The sequence below is a fragment of the Suncus etruscus genome, chromosome 15 (genome assembly GCF_024139225.1).
Source record: "Suncus etruscus isolate mSunEtr1 chromosome 15, mSunEtr1.pri.cur, whole genome shotgun sequence".
Lineage (NCBI taxonomy): Eukaryota > Metazoa > Chordata > Mammalia > Eulipotyphla > Soricidae > Suncus > Suncus etruscus.
Genome location: NC_064862.1, coordinates 35,168,945 through 35,184,930, shown reverse-complemented (window position 1 = coordinate 35,184,930; position 15,986 = coordinate 35,168,945). Strand labels below are relative to the sequence as shown.

At 46.4% G+C, this 15,986-nt stretch overlaps 1 protein-coding gene across 1 annotated transcript in view; it reads right to left on the bottom strand.

Moving 5' to 3' along the window:
* Positions 1 to 13,434, bottom strand: part of DEPDC5 (DEP domain containing 5, GATOR1 subcomplex subunit) — a 181,826-nt gene extending 168,392 nt beyond the window's left edge. Inside the window, exons 1-4 of the mRNA XM_049788917.1 lie at positions 13,300 to 13,434; positions 12,499 to 12,622; positions 4,696 to 4,783; positions 1,180 to 1,226 (exon numbers count right to left, since the gene is read on the bottom strand). Of these exons, the coding sequence (XP_049644874.1) occupies positions 1,180 to 1,226; positions 4,696 to 4,783; positions 12,499 to 12,556 (193 nt within the window). The 5' untranslated portion in view covers positions 12,557 to 12,622; positions 13,300 to 13,434. The remainder of the gene's footprint in view (positions 1 to 1,179; positions 1,227 to 4,695; positions 4,784 to 12,498; positions 12,623 to 13,299) is intronic.
* Between the last annotated feature and the right edge of the window lie 2,552 nt (positions 13,435 to 15,986).

Here is a 15,986-nt window from a genome sequence, read left to right as displayed (position 1 = left end):
GATTTTCTGTGGCAGCTTTGAAATCTGACCACTTTTGTTGTTGTTGTTGTTGTTGTTGTTTCTGAGCCACACCCAGAGGCACTCAGGGATTTCTCCTGGCTCTGTGCTCAGAAATCACTCCTGGCAGGCTCAGGGGACCATATGAGATGCCAGGGACCAGACCTGGGTTGACTGGGACATTGGTGATGGGAATGTTGCACTGGTGAAGGGGGGGGTGTTCTTTACATGACTGAAACCCAACTACAATCATATTTGTAATCAAGGTGTTTAAATAAAGATATTAATTTAAAAAAAAAAAAACCTGGGTTGAATGCTTGCAAGGCAAATGCGCTACCCATTGTGCTATCATTCTGGCCCCTCTGACCACTTTTAATAAGGAAAAAATTACTCTGCCTCTTGTCTTTTTTTTTTTTTTTTTTTTTGGTTTTTGGGCCACACCCTGTGACGCTCAGGGGTTACTCCTGGCTATGCGCTCAGAAGTTGCTCCTGGCTTCTTGGGTGACCATATGGGACGCCGGGGGATCGAACCTCGGTCCGTCCTAGGTTAGCGCAGGCAAGGCAGGAACCTTACCTCCAGCGCCACCGCCCGGCCCCAATTTTATTTATTTATTTATTTTTTTTTGGTTTTTGGGCCACACCGGACGGTGCTCAGGGGTTACTCTTGGCTGTCTGCTCAGAAATAGCTCCTGGCAGGCACGGGGGACCATATGAGACACCGGGATTCGAACCAACCACCTTTAGTCCTGGATCGGCTGCTTGCAAGGCAAACGCCGCTGTGCTATCCATCCGGGCGCCTCTTGTCTTTTTTTTTTTTTTTTTTTTTTTGGTTTTTGGGTCACACCCGGCAGTGCTCAGGGGTTATTCCTGGCTCCAGGCTCAGAAATTGCTCCTGGCAGGCACGGGGGACCATATGGGATGCCGGGATTCGAACCGATGACCTCCTGCATGAAAGGCAAACGCCTTACCTCCATGCTATCTCTCCGGCCCGCCTCTTGTCTTTTTTATCCATTTGTGTCAGGATATTTACTTATTCGTAGTGTCAGGACTTGAACCAAGAACCTCACATATGCAAGGTAAATGGTCTACTATATTGTATTCCCTGATATTGTGATAATAGGATTTTATTTGTAGTTTATGAGCCAATAAGTATAAATATCTTAGAGAAAATAGAATTCTTACCTTTCTGTAAATCTTCCTTAAGTGACTTGACTTGCAAGAGCAGAGGACTGAAAAAGAAAATAAAAGAGAGGGTGTTTGGAGAGACAGTACAGTTGGTAGGGTCTTGCTTCGCAGGCACCCAACTCAAGTTTAACCCCCGACATCCCATATGGTCTCCCTAGTACTGCCAATGTGATTCCTGCATGTAGAGCCAGGAGTAACCCCTGAGCCCTGCAAGGTGTGGCCTAAAAAACAAAAAACAAAAAAAGGGGGAATGGGATGCTAAAGCAGCTAACAAACTTTCTTACACGAGGGAGGGAAGGAAAAAGGGAGAGAGAGAAGGAGGGAGAGACGAAGGAAAGAACCCATATCTCTGGACACTTCCCGGAAGAAGTGATTTCTGAGTGCAGAGTCACTAGTACCATTGAGTGCCGCCCAGTGTGGCCCCAAAACAAAATAAAATACAATTAGTACCAGGGAAGCAAAAGGGCTATATAGTGGCAGGGAGACAAGGCTTGAATGGCAGCACTGCACAGACTCAGCAAAGCCAGGAGAAATAATCCCTTACCACTGCTGCTAGCAGAAAATGTGCACTGGTGAAGGTTATTAGACATTATATGACTGTATCTCAATCATTATCAACTTATCTGTAAAAAATAACAACTGTAGTAAATTAAAAAATAATAATAGTATGGGCCCGGAGAGATAGCACAGTGGCGTTTGCCTTGCAAGCAGCCTATCTAGGACCAAAGGTGGTTGGTTCGAATTCTGGTGTCCCATATGGTCCCTGCCAGGAGCTATTTCTGAGCAGACAGCCAGGAGTAACCCCTGAGCACCGCCGGGTGTGGCCCAAAAACCAAAAAAATAAAAAATAAAAAATAAGAAGCCAATGGGGCCGGGTAGGTGGCGCTGGAGGTAAGGTGTCTGCCTTGCAAGCGCTAGCCAAGGAAGGACCGCGGTTCGATCCCCCGGCGTCCCATATGGTCCCCCCAAGCCAGGGGCGATTTCTGAGCACATAGCCAGGAGTAACCCCTGAGCATCAAACGGGTGTGGCCCAAAAACCAAAAAAAAATAAAAAATAAAAAAAAATAAGGGGCCGGGCGGTGGCGCTAAAGGTAAGGTGCCTGCCTTGCCTTCGCTAGCCTTGGATGGACCGCGGTTCGATCCCCCGGTGTCCCATATGGTCCCCTGAGCCAGGAGCAACTTCTGAGCACATAGCCAGGAGTAACCCCTGAGCGTTACCGGGTGTGGCCCAAAAACCAAAAAATAAATAAATAAATAAAAAATAAAATAATAATAATAGTAATAAAAACCCTCACCATGGCAAAATTTGGCCAATAGGACTCCCTGTGCACTGAGAGAGTAGCCTCAAAAGCAGACAAAAATCTTGGTTTATCAAATCCAAGAGCACAAAAGCATTTCTTTTTTTTTTTTTATTTTTTTTATTTTTTTTATTTTAATTATGACAACAAAGATGCAAAGAAAGAGGACAGGGTAAAGTTACAGTGGAAGCCCAATCACCCATAAACAGGATTCTCAGTAGTCCCATCGATGCTATCCCAGCCTTATACTTTCAGCCAAAGAACATTAAGAAAAACAAAACTGAACCCATGTACCATACAATTACTTTGTCCCTCAAATCCCCCGTTGTAGTACATATTATTTCTTAGCAGCACACCATATAATCTAAAGATATTAGACTTATGTAACTCTTTAAACATTGAGGGCAAAGTACATTTATCTAGATCCATGCACATGCTTACTAGTTTAAATTAACCTCAAAAGTTTTAGTGGGTTGTTTTTCTTAAGGATTGGAGTCAAGGGACCATAGTAAAAAACGATATTAAAGTGGCATTTGTTTGCATAGGCCCACCAAAACATAAGGGACATGGAAAGACAAATTATGGTCTAAATAGATGGAGACCCTACCCCTGAAGTTTCCTGGCACAGGACTGACTCTAGGCTCCAGGCAAACTAGTTTGTCCAATTCAAGTCATCGTCTGTAGTGGCAATACACCTCCATTCCTCACATAGTCTCTGTTGTTGGTATCATGCTTCTGTATTAAAGATCCTGGAGTCTACATGTCTCCTATAGCAGTCAGGATGATGCAGAGCATTCTCTCGTTTCATCTCACACTTAAGGGGCAATAGAGAGAACCATGTCCTGTAGAGCAGGTCATTGTTGTTGTCACGTCTTCTCAGTGTAAACGGAGGTGTCTTTTTAGGAGGTCGATGTCAGACCCTTGGTAGTGTCTTTCCTGGTAGAGGACTGCTTCCAACTGTTGCTATAAAAGACCTTGGATGTTTCGTAGATAGCGTGCCTGGTTCCAGTGTGAATGGAGAATGCCCATTCATCTGAGGCCTGTGCCAGGTCATTATATCAATGTTCAGGGTGTAAGGTACATTGTAATGAGATTTATTAGATAATAACTAATCTGTATGTATAGTGTTTTCCCATTTTAATGTGTCTATGCAAACAAGGATCAATGCCATGAAGCGTTATTGGTGCATTTGGAGGCAATAGGAACAAGACCAGCAATTTCCAGGACATAGTTCAATCATAGGCATCAAACTGAGGGACAGTTCCACCAACAATCCTTACTATACAGCTTACAAAGAAAAGACAAGATGAAAAGTGGATAGAAAAATGATGGTAGAAGAATATATAGAGAGTTACAGCAGTTAAAGAAAATAATCATAAAATATTCAAAATATATATGTGTTCAATATGTGTTCGATTTATGTCCTTCTAAATAGTTCTGAGATTTGTAAGATCTACTGTATGTCTTTGGACAGAGATTAAAACTGTTTGTTACTGAAGGTAAGAAGTGTAAATCAGGGGTACTGGTGGTTGGGAGGAGCATAAGTTCGCGCGGGGGCACTAGCCCCCGCGCGGTTTCAAAATGTAGACTGGTATGAAATTGCCAGTGACAGCCTGAGTATAGCTGAGCAATTATCTGCCACCACCCAGATCAAACGCCACCCTATAAGCCAACCCTGGAGCAGGTCAGGCCCAGGTCCGGGCCCCCCCTACCCTAGGCCAGGCCAAAAGGCCGCTGGCACATGCGGAGGTCTGCCAGCTGCCCGCCCGTGCTGCTAAAAATCCTGCTCCAGGAAGGGAGAGAGAGACCCTCCCAAGCCTGAAGGACAGGGATTTAAGCCCAACCTAGGCCGGTCCCCAGACCCGGCCTGGGAGTGGGGAAAAACCCAGGGTGCCCCATCAGCTCCTCCCAGAAACCCACCTGGAGATCCGGAGGAAAGGGGGAGAGGGGGGCCGGGTGACCCAGGTCCGGGACCCCCTACCCTAGGCCAGGCCAAAAGGCCGCTGGCACATGCGGAGGTCTGCCAGCTGCCCGCCCGTGCTGCTAAAAATCCTGCTCCAGGAAGGGAGAGAGAGACCCTCCCAAGCCTGAAGGACAGGGATTTACAAAAGCATTTCTATCCAAACGCTGTCTTGCTTTTCAAAGCCTCTTAAGCAAAATTCTATGGAAAACTGAAGATTACCCAGTTCATTCCCTGGATTCCAGAGAGTCTCACCTGTATTCATCGTTGGGGTGAGCAATCTCCACAATGTCCCCAAGCTTGATGTGAGGAAACACTTTGGGGTTCACAACCAGCTCATCATCTGAAAGGGAATTCAGCAGACTCAGACATGAAACACTACCATTTGAGTGACTGATTGTGGCGCAAGTTTTCAACCTCATCTGGCTGGTATTACTACTCCCTCTTGAGGATATGGTTTCATTAACTGATTGGTTGGTTGGTTGGTTGGTTGGTTGGTTGGTTGGTTGGTTGGTTGGTTGGTTGGTTGGTTGGTTGGTGGCACTCGGGTTTCTCCTGGCTCTGCAAACAGAAATCCTTGCTGGCAGGCTCTGAGAACCATATGGGATGCTGGAGATCAAACCCGGTCTGCATGCAAGGAAAAGGCCCTACCCACTATGTATCATTCTGTTCCCTAAGGCTCATTTCTAATCAAGACATTTCAGAGGGCTGGAGTGATGATAGTACAGCAGGTAGGGCACTCGCCTTGTAAACGGATGATGCAGATCTGATCTCCAACACCTCATAATAGTGCTCTGATCCAGTCAAGAGTGATCTCAGGGCCGGGCGGTGGCGCTAAAGGTAAGGTGCCTGCCTTGCCTGCGCTAGCCTTGGACGGACCGCGGTTCGATCCTCCGGTGTCCCATATGGTCCCCCAAGCCAGGAGCAACTGAGTGCATAGCCAGAAGTAACCCCTGAGCGTTACTGGGTGTGGCCCAAAAACCAAAAAAAAAAAAAAAAAAAAAAAGAGTGATCTCAGAGGACAGAGCCAGGAGGAAGCCCTGAACACTGATAAATGTGGCCCTCCCAGATCATGCCCCGCACATAAGAAAAAAAATAAAAAACTTATTTTGGGGGCCGGGTAGGTGGCGCTGGAGGTAAGGTGTCTGCCTTGCAAGCGCTAGCCAAGGAAGGACCTCGGTTCGATCCCCCGGCGTCCCATATGGTCCCCCCAAGCCAGGGGCGATTTCTGAGCACATAGCCAGGAGTAACCCCTGAGCGTCAAATGGGTGTGGCCCAAAAAACCAAAAAAAAAAAAAAAAAAACTTATTTTGATGGCCTAGATTTGCCCAAGAAAGCAATGCTAGTGGGTTGCTCAAGTGGCCAGCAGTCATACAATGTTTTTATCTCCAGAATCTATGCTCTTTCTTCTACGTCAATGCTTCTACCTCAATGCTTCTAACAAGTGACCCATAGCTCACTAGAAATTAAGCCTCTAGGTAAGTCCTTCACACTGTCAAACAATGTGAATCTATTACCAGTCAAAAACAAACAAACAAACAAACAAAAAAAACAGGATCTCATAATCATTATATATACATTTATAGTTTAAAGAATTTCCAGGGCCTAGAGAGACAAGTACAGTGCTGAAGGAACTATGCCTCTGGCATATAGTCCCCCAATGACCACCAGCAGTAATCGCTGAGCACAGAGACAGGAGTTAAGCCCTAGGAAGTACTACATATGCCACCCCCTACTCCAAAAAATAAAGAATTGAGGCTGGAGAGAGAGTACAGTGAGTAAGGCACTTGTCTTGCTTGCAGCTGACCTGGGTTTTATCCCGGCATTCCATATGGTTCCCCCCAACCCCACCAAAAGTGATCACTGAGCACAGAGTCCTACCGCTGAAGTGGCTAAAAAAATTTTTTTTCCCCAAGTATTGGGTCATAAAGTACACTCACACAAAAATCTTTGGATCAGAGTAAAAGGAGGAAATAACATAGTAGCTACAGTGACTTGCCCACGGGTATAGAGCTAAATAACTGGCTCATCACACACACACAGCCAAGGAGCCTGAGACACACACACACACACAAGGAGCCACACAGACACACACACAGACACACACACACACAGACACACACACACAACCAGAACCAGGGAGCATCACACACACACACAGGGAGCATGACACACACACACACACAGGGAGCATCGCATCACACACACACACACACACACACACACACACACACACACACACACACACACACACACACACACACACACACACGAGCAGAACCAAGGAGCAAAATAGCACCTCTTCCCCTGCAAACACTAGGTGTGACCAAAAACTCAATATAACAACAACAACAACAAAGCCAAAAAGCCAAATAAAAGGCACTGAACTTTGGATGGCAGGTGCCTGATAAGGGAAAACTTTAGGCTATCAGTTTGCACAGAGATCCTTAAAATAAGCAGAGTGCAAGAGACGGCTTGAAAGGCTGGAACACAAGCTCTGCTTCCCAGAGGCTTGGTTTTATCCCAACACTACATGGTACAACAGGTAGGACATTTGCCTGGCATGTAACTGAGCTGGGTTTTATTCGGTTCTCTGAGTCCCACTAGGCATATTTTTAAATGTAGAGCCCAGAGTAAGCCCTGATTGAACACCACTGGGTGTGGCCCCAAAACTAAACCAAGGGGCCGGAGAGATAGCATGGAGGTAAGGTGTTTGCCTTTCATGCAAAAAGATGGTGATTCAAATCCCAGCATCCCATATGGTCCCCTGTGCCTGCCAGGGGCGATTTCTGAGCATGGAACCAGAAGTAACCCCTGAGCGATGCTGGGTATGACTCAAAATAAAAAAAACAACAAACAAACAAAAATATATATGTTCTATATATATTACATGTATATAAAACAAAGATATGGATTCATGAGTTACCTACTACCTACTACCCTCATACATGTTGGTGGGAAGGGGACAGATTTGTCTGAATTTAAAAATTCAGGACTGGGGGCATGGAGGTAAGGCATGCAGAAGGTCGGTGCTTTGAATCCCAGCATCCCATGTAGTCCCCTGAGTCTGCCAGTCTGCCAGGGGTAATTTCTGAGCATAGAGCCAGGAGTAACCCGAGTGCTGCCGAATGTGACCCAAAAACCAAAAAAAAAAAAAAAATTCAGGACCATAAAGACAAAGTGATTTTTCTATATAAATTTTTGGGGAAAAACACAAGCTTTTAGTATGCTTAAAATAGGACAAATAAGGGGCCTGAGAGATAGCACAGTGGCATGTTTGCCTTGCAAGCAGCCGTCCCAGGACCAAAGGTGATCGGTTCAAATCCCAGCGTCCCATACAGTCCCTCGTGCCTGCCAGGAGCTATTCCTGAGCAGATAGCCAGGAGTAACCCCTGAGCACAGTCGGGTGTGGCCCAAAAACCAAAAAAATAAAAAAATAAAAAATAAATAGGACAAATAAATTAAATGAACATTTCCAATATAATCAGACCAAAAAAATATTTTTCAGCCTATAAAGGGAAGCACTGAATGAATCTAAAATCGATGCTAATTCAAGGGATAATTTCTGGGCACAGAACCAGTAGAAACCCCTGAGCACCACCAGGTGTGGCCCAAAAATGAGAGAGAATAGTTTATTGATGGGGAAAAAAATAAAAGAGTTTTATCAGAGTGGGGAATTGGGGAGAAAACTCAAAGGACTGCATGCTTGGCATGCAGGAGTTCCAAGTTCGGTCCCAGGCACTGTGACTCGCTGATCTTTTCTGGGAATGACTCCTAAGAACTGAGCTAGAAATAGTAGCCCCTGAGCAATGTAGTGGTTTGGCCCCAAAATAAAAATTGTACTGGGACTGGTTACATAGCATGGTGGTAGAGCACTGAACTTAGTTCAGAACTAAGTTCTCTGAGCTCATACACCTTCCTATAGTTTTCTTTTTTTTTTGGAGGATGAAGGAGCCACACTCTCTGGTGTTTGGATATAGGTACAGGGCCCAGGATACATCTCAAGCAAGACTTCCACCTGCTGTGCTCTATCATTCAAGGCAAATTGTTCAACTCGTTTCCTTTCTGTAGATTTGTGTCATCAAGCTATAAACTCTTCAGGATGAGAGACCTAGTCATATTTGGAATGGTTAGGTCAGGGAAGGGGTTGCCCTGAATATTTATTGATTTCCTTTACAATTCTGCAGAAGGCTGGTGACAACTAGCTCCCTTCCAAACACACATGAAAGAAAACCTGTCTACTTTGGGTTTCTTCCTTCCTTCCTTCCTTCCTTCCTTCCTTCCTTCCTTCCTTCCTTCCTTCCTTCCTTCCTTCCCTCCTTCCTTCTTTCCCTCCCTCCCTTCCTTCCTTTCTTTCTTTCTCTTTCTTCCTTCCTTTCTTTCTTTCTCTTTCTTCCTTCCTTCCTTCCTTCCTTCCTTCCTTCCTTCCTTCCTTCCTTCCTTCCTTCCTTCCTTCCTTCTCTCTCTCTCTCTCTCTCTCTCTCTCTCTCTCTCTCTCTCTCTCTCTCTCTCTCTCTCTCTCTCTCTCTCTTTCTTTCTTTGTTTTGGGCCATACCTAATTGTGCTCAGGGTTTACTCCTGGCTCTACACTCAGAAATCGCTCCTGGTAGGCTCAGGGAACCATATGGGATGTGGGAAATTGAATCCAGATTCATCCTGGGTTGGGCTCCTGCAAGGCAAATGCCCTACCACTGTGCTATCTCTTCTGCCCGTACTGTGTATACAATTGGACAAACTGTATCTCTGCATCCTTCCACCTGTCAAAAATAACTTCTAGGCACTGGAGAGATAGCATGGAGGTATGGTATTTGCCTTGCAGGCAGAAGGACAGTGGTTCAAATCCCGGCATCCCATATGGTCCCCTGAGCCTGCCAGGAAAGATTTCTGAGCGTAGAGCCAGGAGTAGCCCCTGAGCGCTTCCGGGTGTGACCCCCCCCAAAAAAAAACAAACAAAAAAAAAAAACAAACAATAAAAAGTAACTTCTAGGGAGGCCCTAGCAATGGTGCAAGCTAGGGCATCCTTGCACATGTTAACCTAGGACTGACCATAGTTCGATCCCCCAGCATCCCATATGGTCCCCCAAGCCAGGAGCGATTTCTGAGCACAGAGTCAAGAGTAACCTCTGAGCGTCACCAGGTGTGGCCCAAAAACCAAAAAAAAAAAAAAAAAAGTGACTTCTAGGGTTGGAGCTATAGCACAGCTTTAGGGTGTTGGCCTTGCAAGCTGCCAACCCAGGACGAATGGTGGTTCAGTCCCTGGCATTCCATATGGTACCAGAGCCTGCCAGGAGTGATTTCTGAGTAGTGATTGCTGAGTGCCACCACCAGATGAGGCCCCAAAACAAAACAAAGCAAAACAAAACAAAAAAGTAACTTCAATTATCTATTCAATTTCTTTTTTTTTTTTTTGGTTTTTTGGGCCACACCCGTTTGATGCTCAGGGGTTACTCCTGGCTAAGTGCTCAGAAATTGCCCCTGGCTTGGGGGGATCCTATGGGACACCGGGGGATCGAACCTTGGTCCTTCCTTGGCTAGCGCTTGCAAGGCAGGCACCTTACCTCTAGCGCCACCTCACCGTCCCCATCTATTCAATTTCATTCCATAAAAGTGCAGGCAACATTAGGTCATAAAATATGTAAAATAAACCTGTGTTTTGATAGAAACTGTGCTTTAAATATAGTAAAATTCAGTATATCCTTATCCTGGTAATTATAATAGATGTTTTTGTTTGCTTGTTTGTTTGGGGGACACACCGAGCAGTGCTCAGGAATTACTCCTGGCTCTGCACTAAGAAATCAGTCCTGGCAGGCTCAGGGGACCATATGGGATGCTGGGCAAATGCCCTACTGCTGTGCTATCACTTTGGTCCCAATATAATGAATATCTTAAGTTGCGACCCCCTAGGACCCTGCCCGCAGGGTGGACTGAGACATCAAAAACTCCATTTTGCTCTCTAGCTCTAACAGCCTCCAACATTAAGTAGCACAAATCAGCAGGTACTCTACTAAATACTTTACAAACATCCCCTTACTTAATTCCCAGAGCACCATAAAATGGACTGGAGAGTTCAACAGGAAGTTACAAATGTCTTACATGCCAGAAACTGTGATGATCACCACACAGTTCCTAAGAACCACCAGGGACAACTCCAGAGACTGAGCTGGAAGTAATCTATGAGCACTGCTGGGTGTGGTAAAAATCAATTTTTTCAATAACCAATGGGTAGGAGGTTTGCCTTGAACATGGTCAATACAGGTTCAATCCCTGAAACCCCTTATGGCTTCCCAAGCCCACAAGGAGTGAATCCCTCAGCTGGCCAGGAGTGATGTCAGAGCACAGAACCTGGAATAACTCCTGAGCACCATCAGTGTGGCACTAAATCAAAACAAAATATATACATATATACATTACACGCACAAATACTGTTTTCCCTTTTGGGCAGTTTTTATTCCTATTTGGGGGGTCACACCCAGAGACACTCAGGGGTTACTCCTGGCTCTGGGCTCAGAAATCACCCCTGGCAGGCTCAGGGGACCATATGGGATGCCGGGAATCAAACTACAGTCTGTCCTGGGTTGGCTGCATGCAAGGCAAACACCCTACCACTGTGCTATCTCCAGTCCACAGTTAAAATCTTATTCCTAATAAGATTTATACAGAGGCTGGAATGATACCAGGGAATCAAATCCTGTTCAGTTGCCTGTAAGATAAATGTTCTACCCATGGTACTTTCTCTCCAGTCCTGAAATACAATTTTGTTGCTGTTGTTTCCCTGGAGGCACTCAGGCATTACTCCTGACTCTATGCTCAGAAATCACTCCTGGCAAGCTCAAGGAACCATATGGGATGCCATGTATCAACCCAGGTCAAACACATGAAAGGCCAATGCCCTACCTGCTGTGCTATCTCTCCAGACCATGAAATACAATGTTTTAAAGAACTGTGTGGTTAGGTAGCTGGGAGCACGATTTACAAGTACAGGGGTCAAAGTCCAAACCCCAACAAAACAATCTCTCCTCTCAGTACTAATTGGGAGAGTACTAAGGGCCCCAACCCCTACTAACATAGTCATGCACCACAGGGCCAAAGCATCTTTAGGCCCTAGCCCTAAACCACCCAGCTGCTTGGCTGAGAATTGCAGAGAGTAGCCTCTGTAACCCTCCCAAGCACTATTTAGGTGGTCCCCGCAAAAATACACATGTGTAAGACTAGTTTCCAGATTTTGTTTCTTCAAACAGAAAAAATTCTTCCTTTACAAAACAATAAAAAAGGTAACATGGAGGGCCAGTGTGGTGGCGCTAGAGGTAGGTGCCTGCCTTGCCTGCATTAGCCTAGGACGGACCGCAGTTCGATCCCCCAGTGTCCCATATGGTCCCCCAAGCCAGGAGTGACTTCTGAAGGCACAGCCAGGAGTAACCCCTGAGAGTTACAGGGTGTGGCCCCAAAACAAAAACAAACAAACAGAAAAGGTAATATGGCTAGGTGTTTCCTATCTTCACACACACACACCCCAAATGCTTATGAGAATGCAAAAAAAAAAATTTGTTCTAAAGCTTGACCTCTTCAATAAGGTAAATGATGGGGGTTGTTAGTGATCAAAGGCAGTGTCAGAGGTAGAGTTGACACTCTGGATTCTGGTTTGGTGTTGGACAACGTGCTGTGTCCTGCCTCTTCTCTCCAGGCAAGAGAGCCAGGCAACAGTTCAGGCTTTGATCCTCTGGCTTGCGGGCTCTCGACTACTTCTCTTACTGAATATAAGTTCCTCTTATCTGCCAAACCAGGGCAGACTGAAACTTCATATAGCGAATGTGTAATAAAATGCAATCACAAGGTAGTAACCTAGCTGCATTCATAATGCTCCTTAAAAGTCAGAATGCTTTTTAAACGGTCCTATGTTCTCTGGTCCTATCTTCCTTCCTATCACGGTATCTGCCAGATCACTCAGTTCAGGTGCCTCCTGGCTTGCCTAGAATGTCACTGGAGTCACTGTGTCATTTTTTAAGTTACTGGACACACCAGAACCTCTGCCAACAACTGACAGAACCAATCAATACTGACCACTGCCCCCGAAGCCCTTCTTGTGGATGACCAGTTTGTAGACCTTTGTTGTTCTCATTTTGTTCCCGTGTCTCCTTCAGCTGTTCCAAGCTTGGGGGAGAGAAGTCATCTTGCCTCTCCGCCACTGAAACACAAATGCAAAGACTGCAATGACAAGTTTTTCCATGGAGCTGCTCTTTCACTTCAGGTTAAGTAAAAATACTGATAAGAGTCAGCAGAGGCAGCACCAAACCCTTGGATGAAATCACTTCTGTGGCAAGGAGGGATGGAAAACAAAGAGAATTACAGAACCCAAAAAGCAAAGGTTAGATTGGGCCAGGGTACAACCCACCTTGCAAGAAGGCTATTCTCTATTTCCTCCTAAAAGAAAAAGCTCTAGCGACTGGGGCCCTGAAGAGTCATCCAAAAACCCCAAACTTGCAGAATAGATCTTCCAAGAAGTTAGCTCACTCATTTTGCAAAGAGCAAGGGACTTGCCCAAGGTCAATCAGAGAGGGAGAAGGCACTCCCACTAAATTAGATTTGGCCATCAGTATCCCGAGCAAGAAAAATTTTGACAAATCAGAGGAAGACAAGAGGTTCCTTTACTGAACCTCCATCTGCACAAATTCTCAGCAGTTCTTTCCCCTGGACCCCAAGCCCAGCCCCTTTGAGCAGCTAAGGTCACAGAAGCTCAGAGAGGAACGGAGACTGATCTAAGCACACACAGCCAGGGAGGGGTCAGTGTGATGGAACCAGGGGTCACGGTTCCACATCCCTGGGGCTCCCCAAAGCCGGGCCCGCCCGGAGAGCACCACTCACCCGCAGCTCCAGAGTCCCTTCCCGCTTCAGCCCAGGGCCCGGAAAGTGGAGCCCTTCTAGGGTCCCCCCGCGCCTTGTCTAGATGCCCTCGCAGTCCCCGCGCCGCCGGCCCCCAGCTCCCCGGCTCGGGCCAGCACGCCTCGGCCACGGCGCGCTCACCTGCGAACCCGCGCAGCCTCGCTGGCTCCGCCCACCAAGCCCCGCCCCCTGTCCGCCCATCAGCCCCGGGCCGCTCTGGCCTGGCCTCCGTCTCAACTCGATGTCTACGCCACTTCCTCATCCGGGACTCGCGCTGGAGGTGGGACGTCACGCGTGGCTGCCCGTTCCCGGGGCTTCCGGCGCCTTTCCCATTTACTGGGCCTTGAGACCGAGGGAAAGTGTTTTTTTCCTTCCTCAAGTTTCCAAGTCGCTCGGTGCCCGCCTAGAGCTTTATTTCCAAATTAGGGAAAGCCCCCAGCAGGGCGCCTTTGGACGAGCTGTCCCTCAAAAGACCAGAGAGCCCCGTTGCAAAGTGCAATCAATGCCCATCCTGGGGTCCTCAAACTTTTTAAACCCGGAGCCAGTTCACTGTCCCTCAGACCATTGGAGGATCTGACTATAGTAAAAACAAAACTTATGAACGAATTCTTATGCACACTGCATAGATCTTATTTTGCAATGAAGAAACAAAACAGATACAAATACAATATGTGGCCCGCGGGCCATAGTTTGAGGACCACTGATTATAGGCACTGCAAGGGGCTGACAAGTCTTCCAAATAACAAATGGCCCTGATTAAGGAAAGCATCGACTGTGGTAGCTTTCTTGATGGAATCTTGAAATCCCTGTGGGGTGGCAGATAAGATCCACCATGTGTCTCAAACCGGGATGAAATTCAGCTTAATCCACAAGCTGAGCGTTTGACCTCATGTCTCATGCAAGAGCTCAGCCCTAGTCCCTGTCTTGTCAAAGAAGAGCAATGTAGGCTGGGCAGGGAAGGATAGAATTTCATGTGCATTAATTAAGGATTGAGAAGTCGAATAGCTATTAAATAATTGTAGTGGTTTTATATGGAAGGATTCCTTAACTGACTGAGAACCAAAGCCCCCGGGACCTAGGACCAAGGTGGTCCTAAGACCCCAGTAAAGCCACTGTAAAATATTTTTATACTCTATAACTTCCCCATAGGCAGAGAGTGTTAATCCAAACATAAAAACGTAAAATGTACCCTGTAAAGAGCAGGACCCGGGGCCGGAGAGATAGCATGGAGGTAAGGCGTTTACCTTTCATGCAGAAGGTCATCGGTTCGAATCCCGGCATCCCATATAGTCCCCCGTGCCTGTCAGGAGCAATTTCTGAGCATGGAGCCAGGAAAAACCCCTGAGCACTGCCGGGTATGACCTAAAAAGCACACACACACACACACACACACACACACACACACGCACGCACGCACGCACGCACACACACACACACACACACACACACAAAAGAGCAGGACCCACCTTGTTTAGCTGAAATAGAGAAATTAGGGGGTTCAAATGTTCCACCAGATAAGAACATGTTCCACCAGACAAGGACCCCTTAACACAAAGTTGAGTCAGAAATAAATTAGGACATCCACTCTAAGCATGATGTGATTTTTTTTTTTTTTTTTTTTGGTTTTTGGGCCACACCCGGTGGTGCTCAGGGGTTATTCCTGGCTGTCTGCTCAGAAATAGCTCCTGGCAGGCACGGGGGACCATATGGGACACCGGATTCGAACCAACCACCTTTGGTCCTGGATCGGCTGCTTGCAAGGCAAACACCGCTGTGCTATCTCTCCGGGCCAAAATTTTTAACACTTTTTTTTTTTTTTTTTTTGGTTTTTTGGGCCACACCCGGTGATGCTCAGGGGTTACTCCTGGCTATGCGCTCAGAAGTCGCTCCTGGTTTCGGGGACCATATGGGACGCCGGGGGATCGAACTGTGGTCCGTCCTAGGCTAGCGCAGGCAAGGCAGGCACCTTACCTCTAGCGCCACCGCCCAGCCCCAACACTTTTTTTTTTTTCGTTTTTGGGTCACACCTGGCAGCGCTCAGGCAGTTACTCCTGGCTCTATGCTCAGAAATCGCTCCTGGGACCATAGGAGATGCCGGGATTCAAACCACCATCCTTCTGCATCGAAGGCAAACGCCTTACCGCTGTGCTATCTCTTCGGCCATGATGTGATTTTTGATATGATTTTTGTTCAGGTGGATAAAATGCTTGCATTATTATATCAGCCAATGAAATGCTTGAGTTGTTGAAGCTTGAAGCTTGCAAAATTCTATATATATACTGCTTGAAGATTTAACTCAGGGTCCTTGTCAAGACTCCCTTGGTTTGATAAGACTTGGACCTTGACTAGTGGAATAAACTTCCTTTTACATCTTGCATTATTGGAGGTGATCTCTGACTCTCGGTGCCAACTTGGGTGGTCAACTCAAACCCTAATTTCCTGTTGCAAAGTGCAATGACCATTCCTGGGAGTAAGCACTTCAAGAGGTTTACAAGCATTCCAAACAACAAATGACTCTGGTTAGGGAAAGCAATGACTGTGGTAACTTTCTTATGTAATATTGAAATCTCTGTAGGGTGGCAGATAAGATCTATCATGTGTCTCAAACCAGGATGAAATTCAGCTAAATCCACAAGCTGAACATTTGACCTCATGTCTCATGCAAGAGC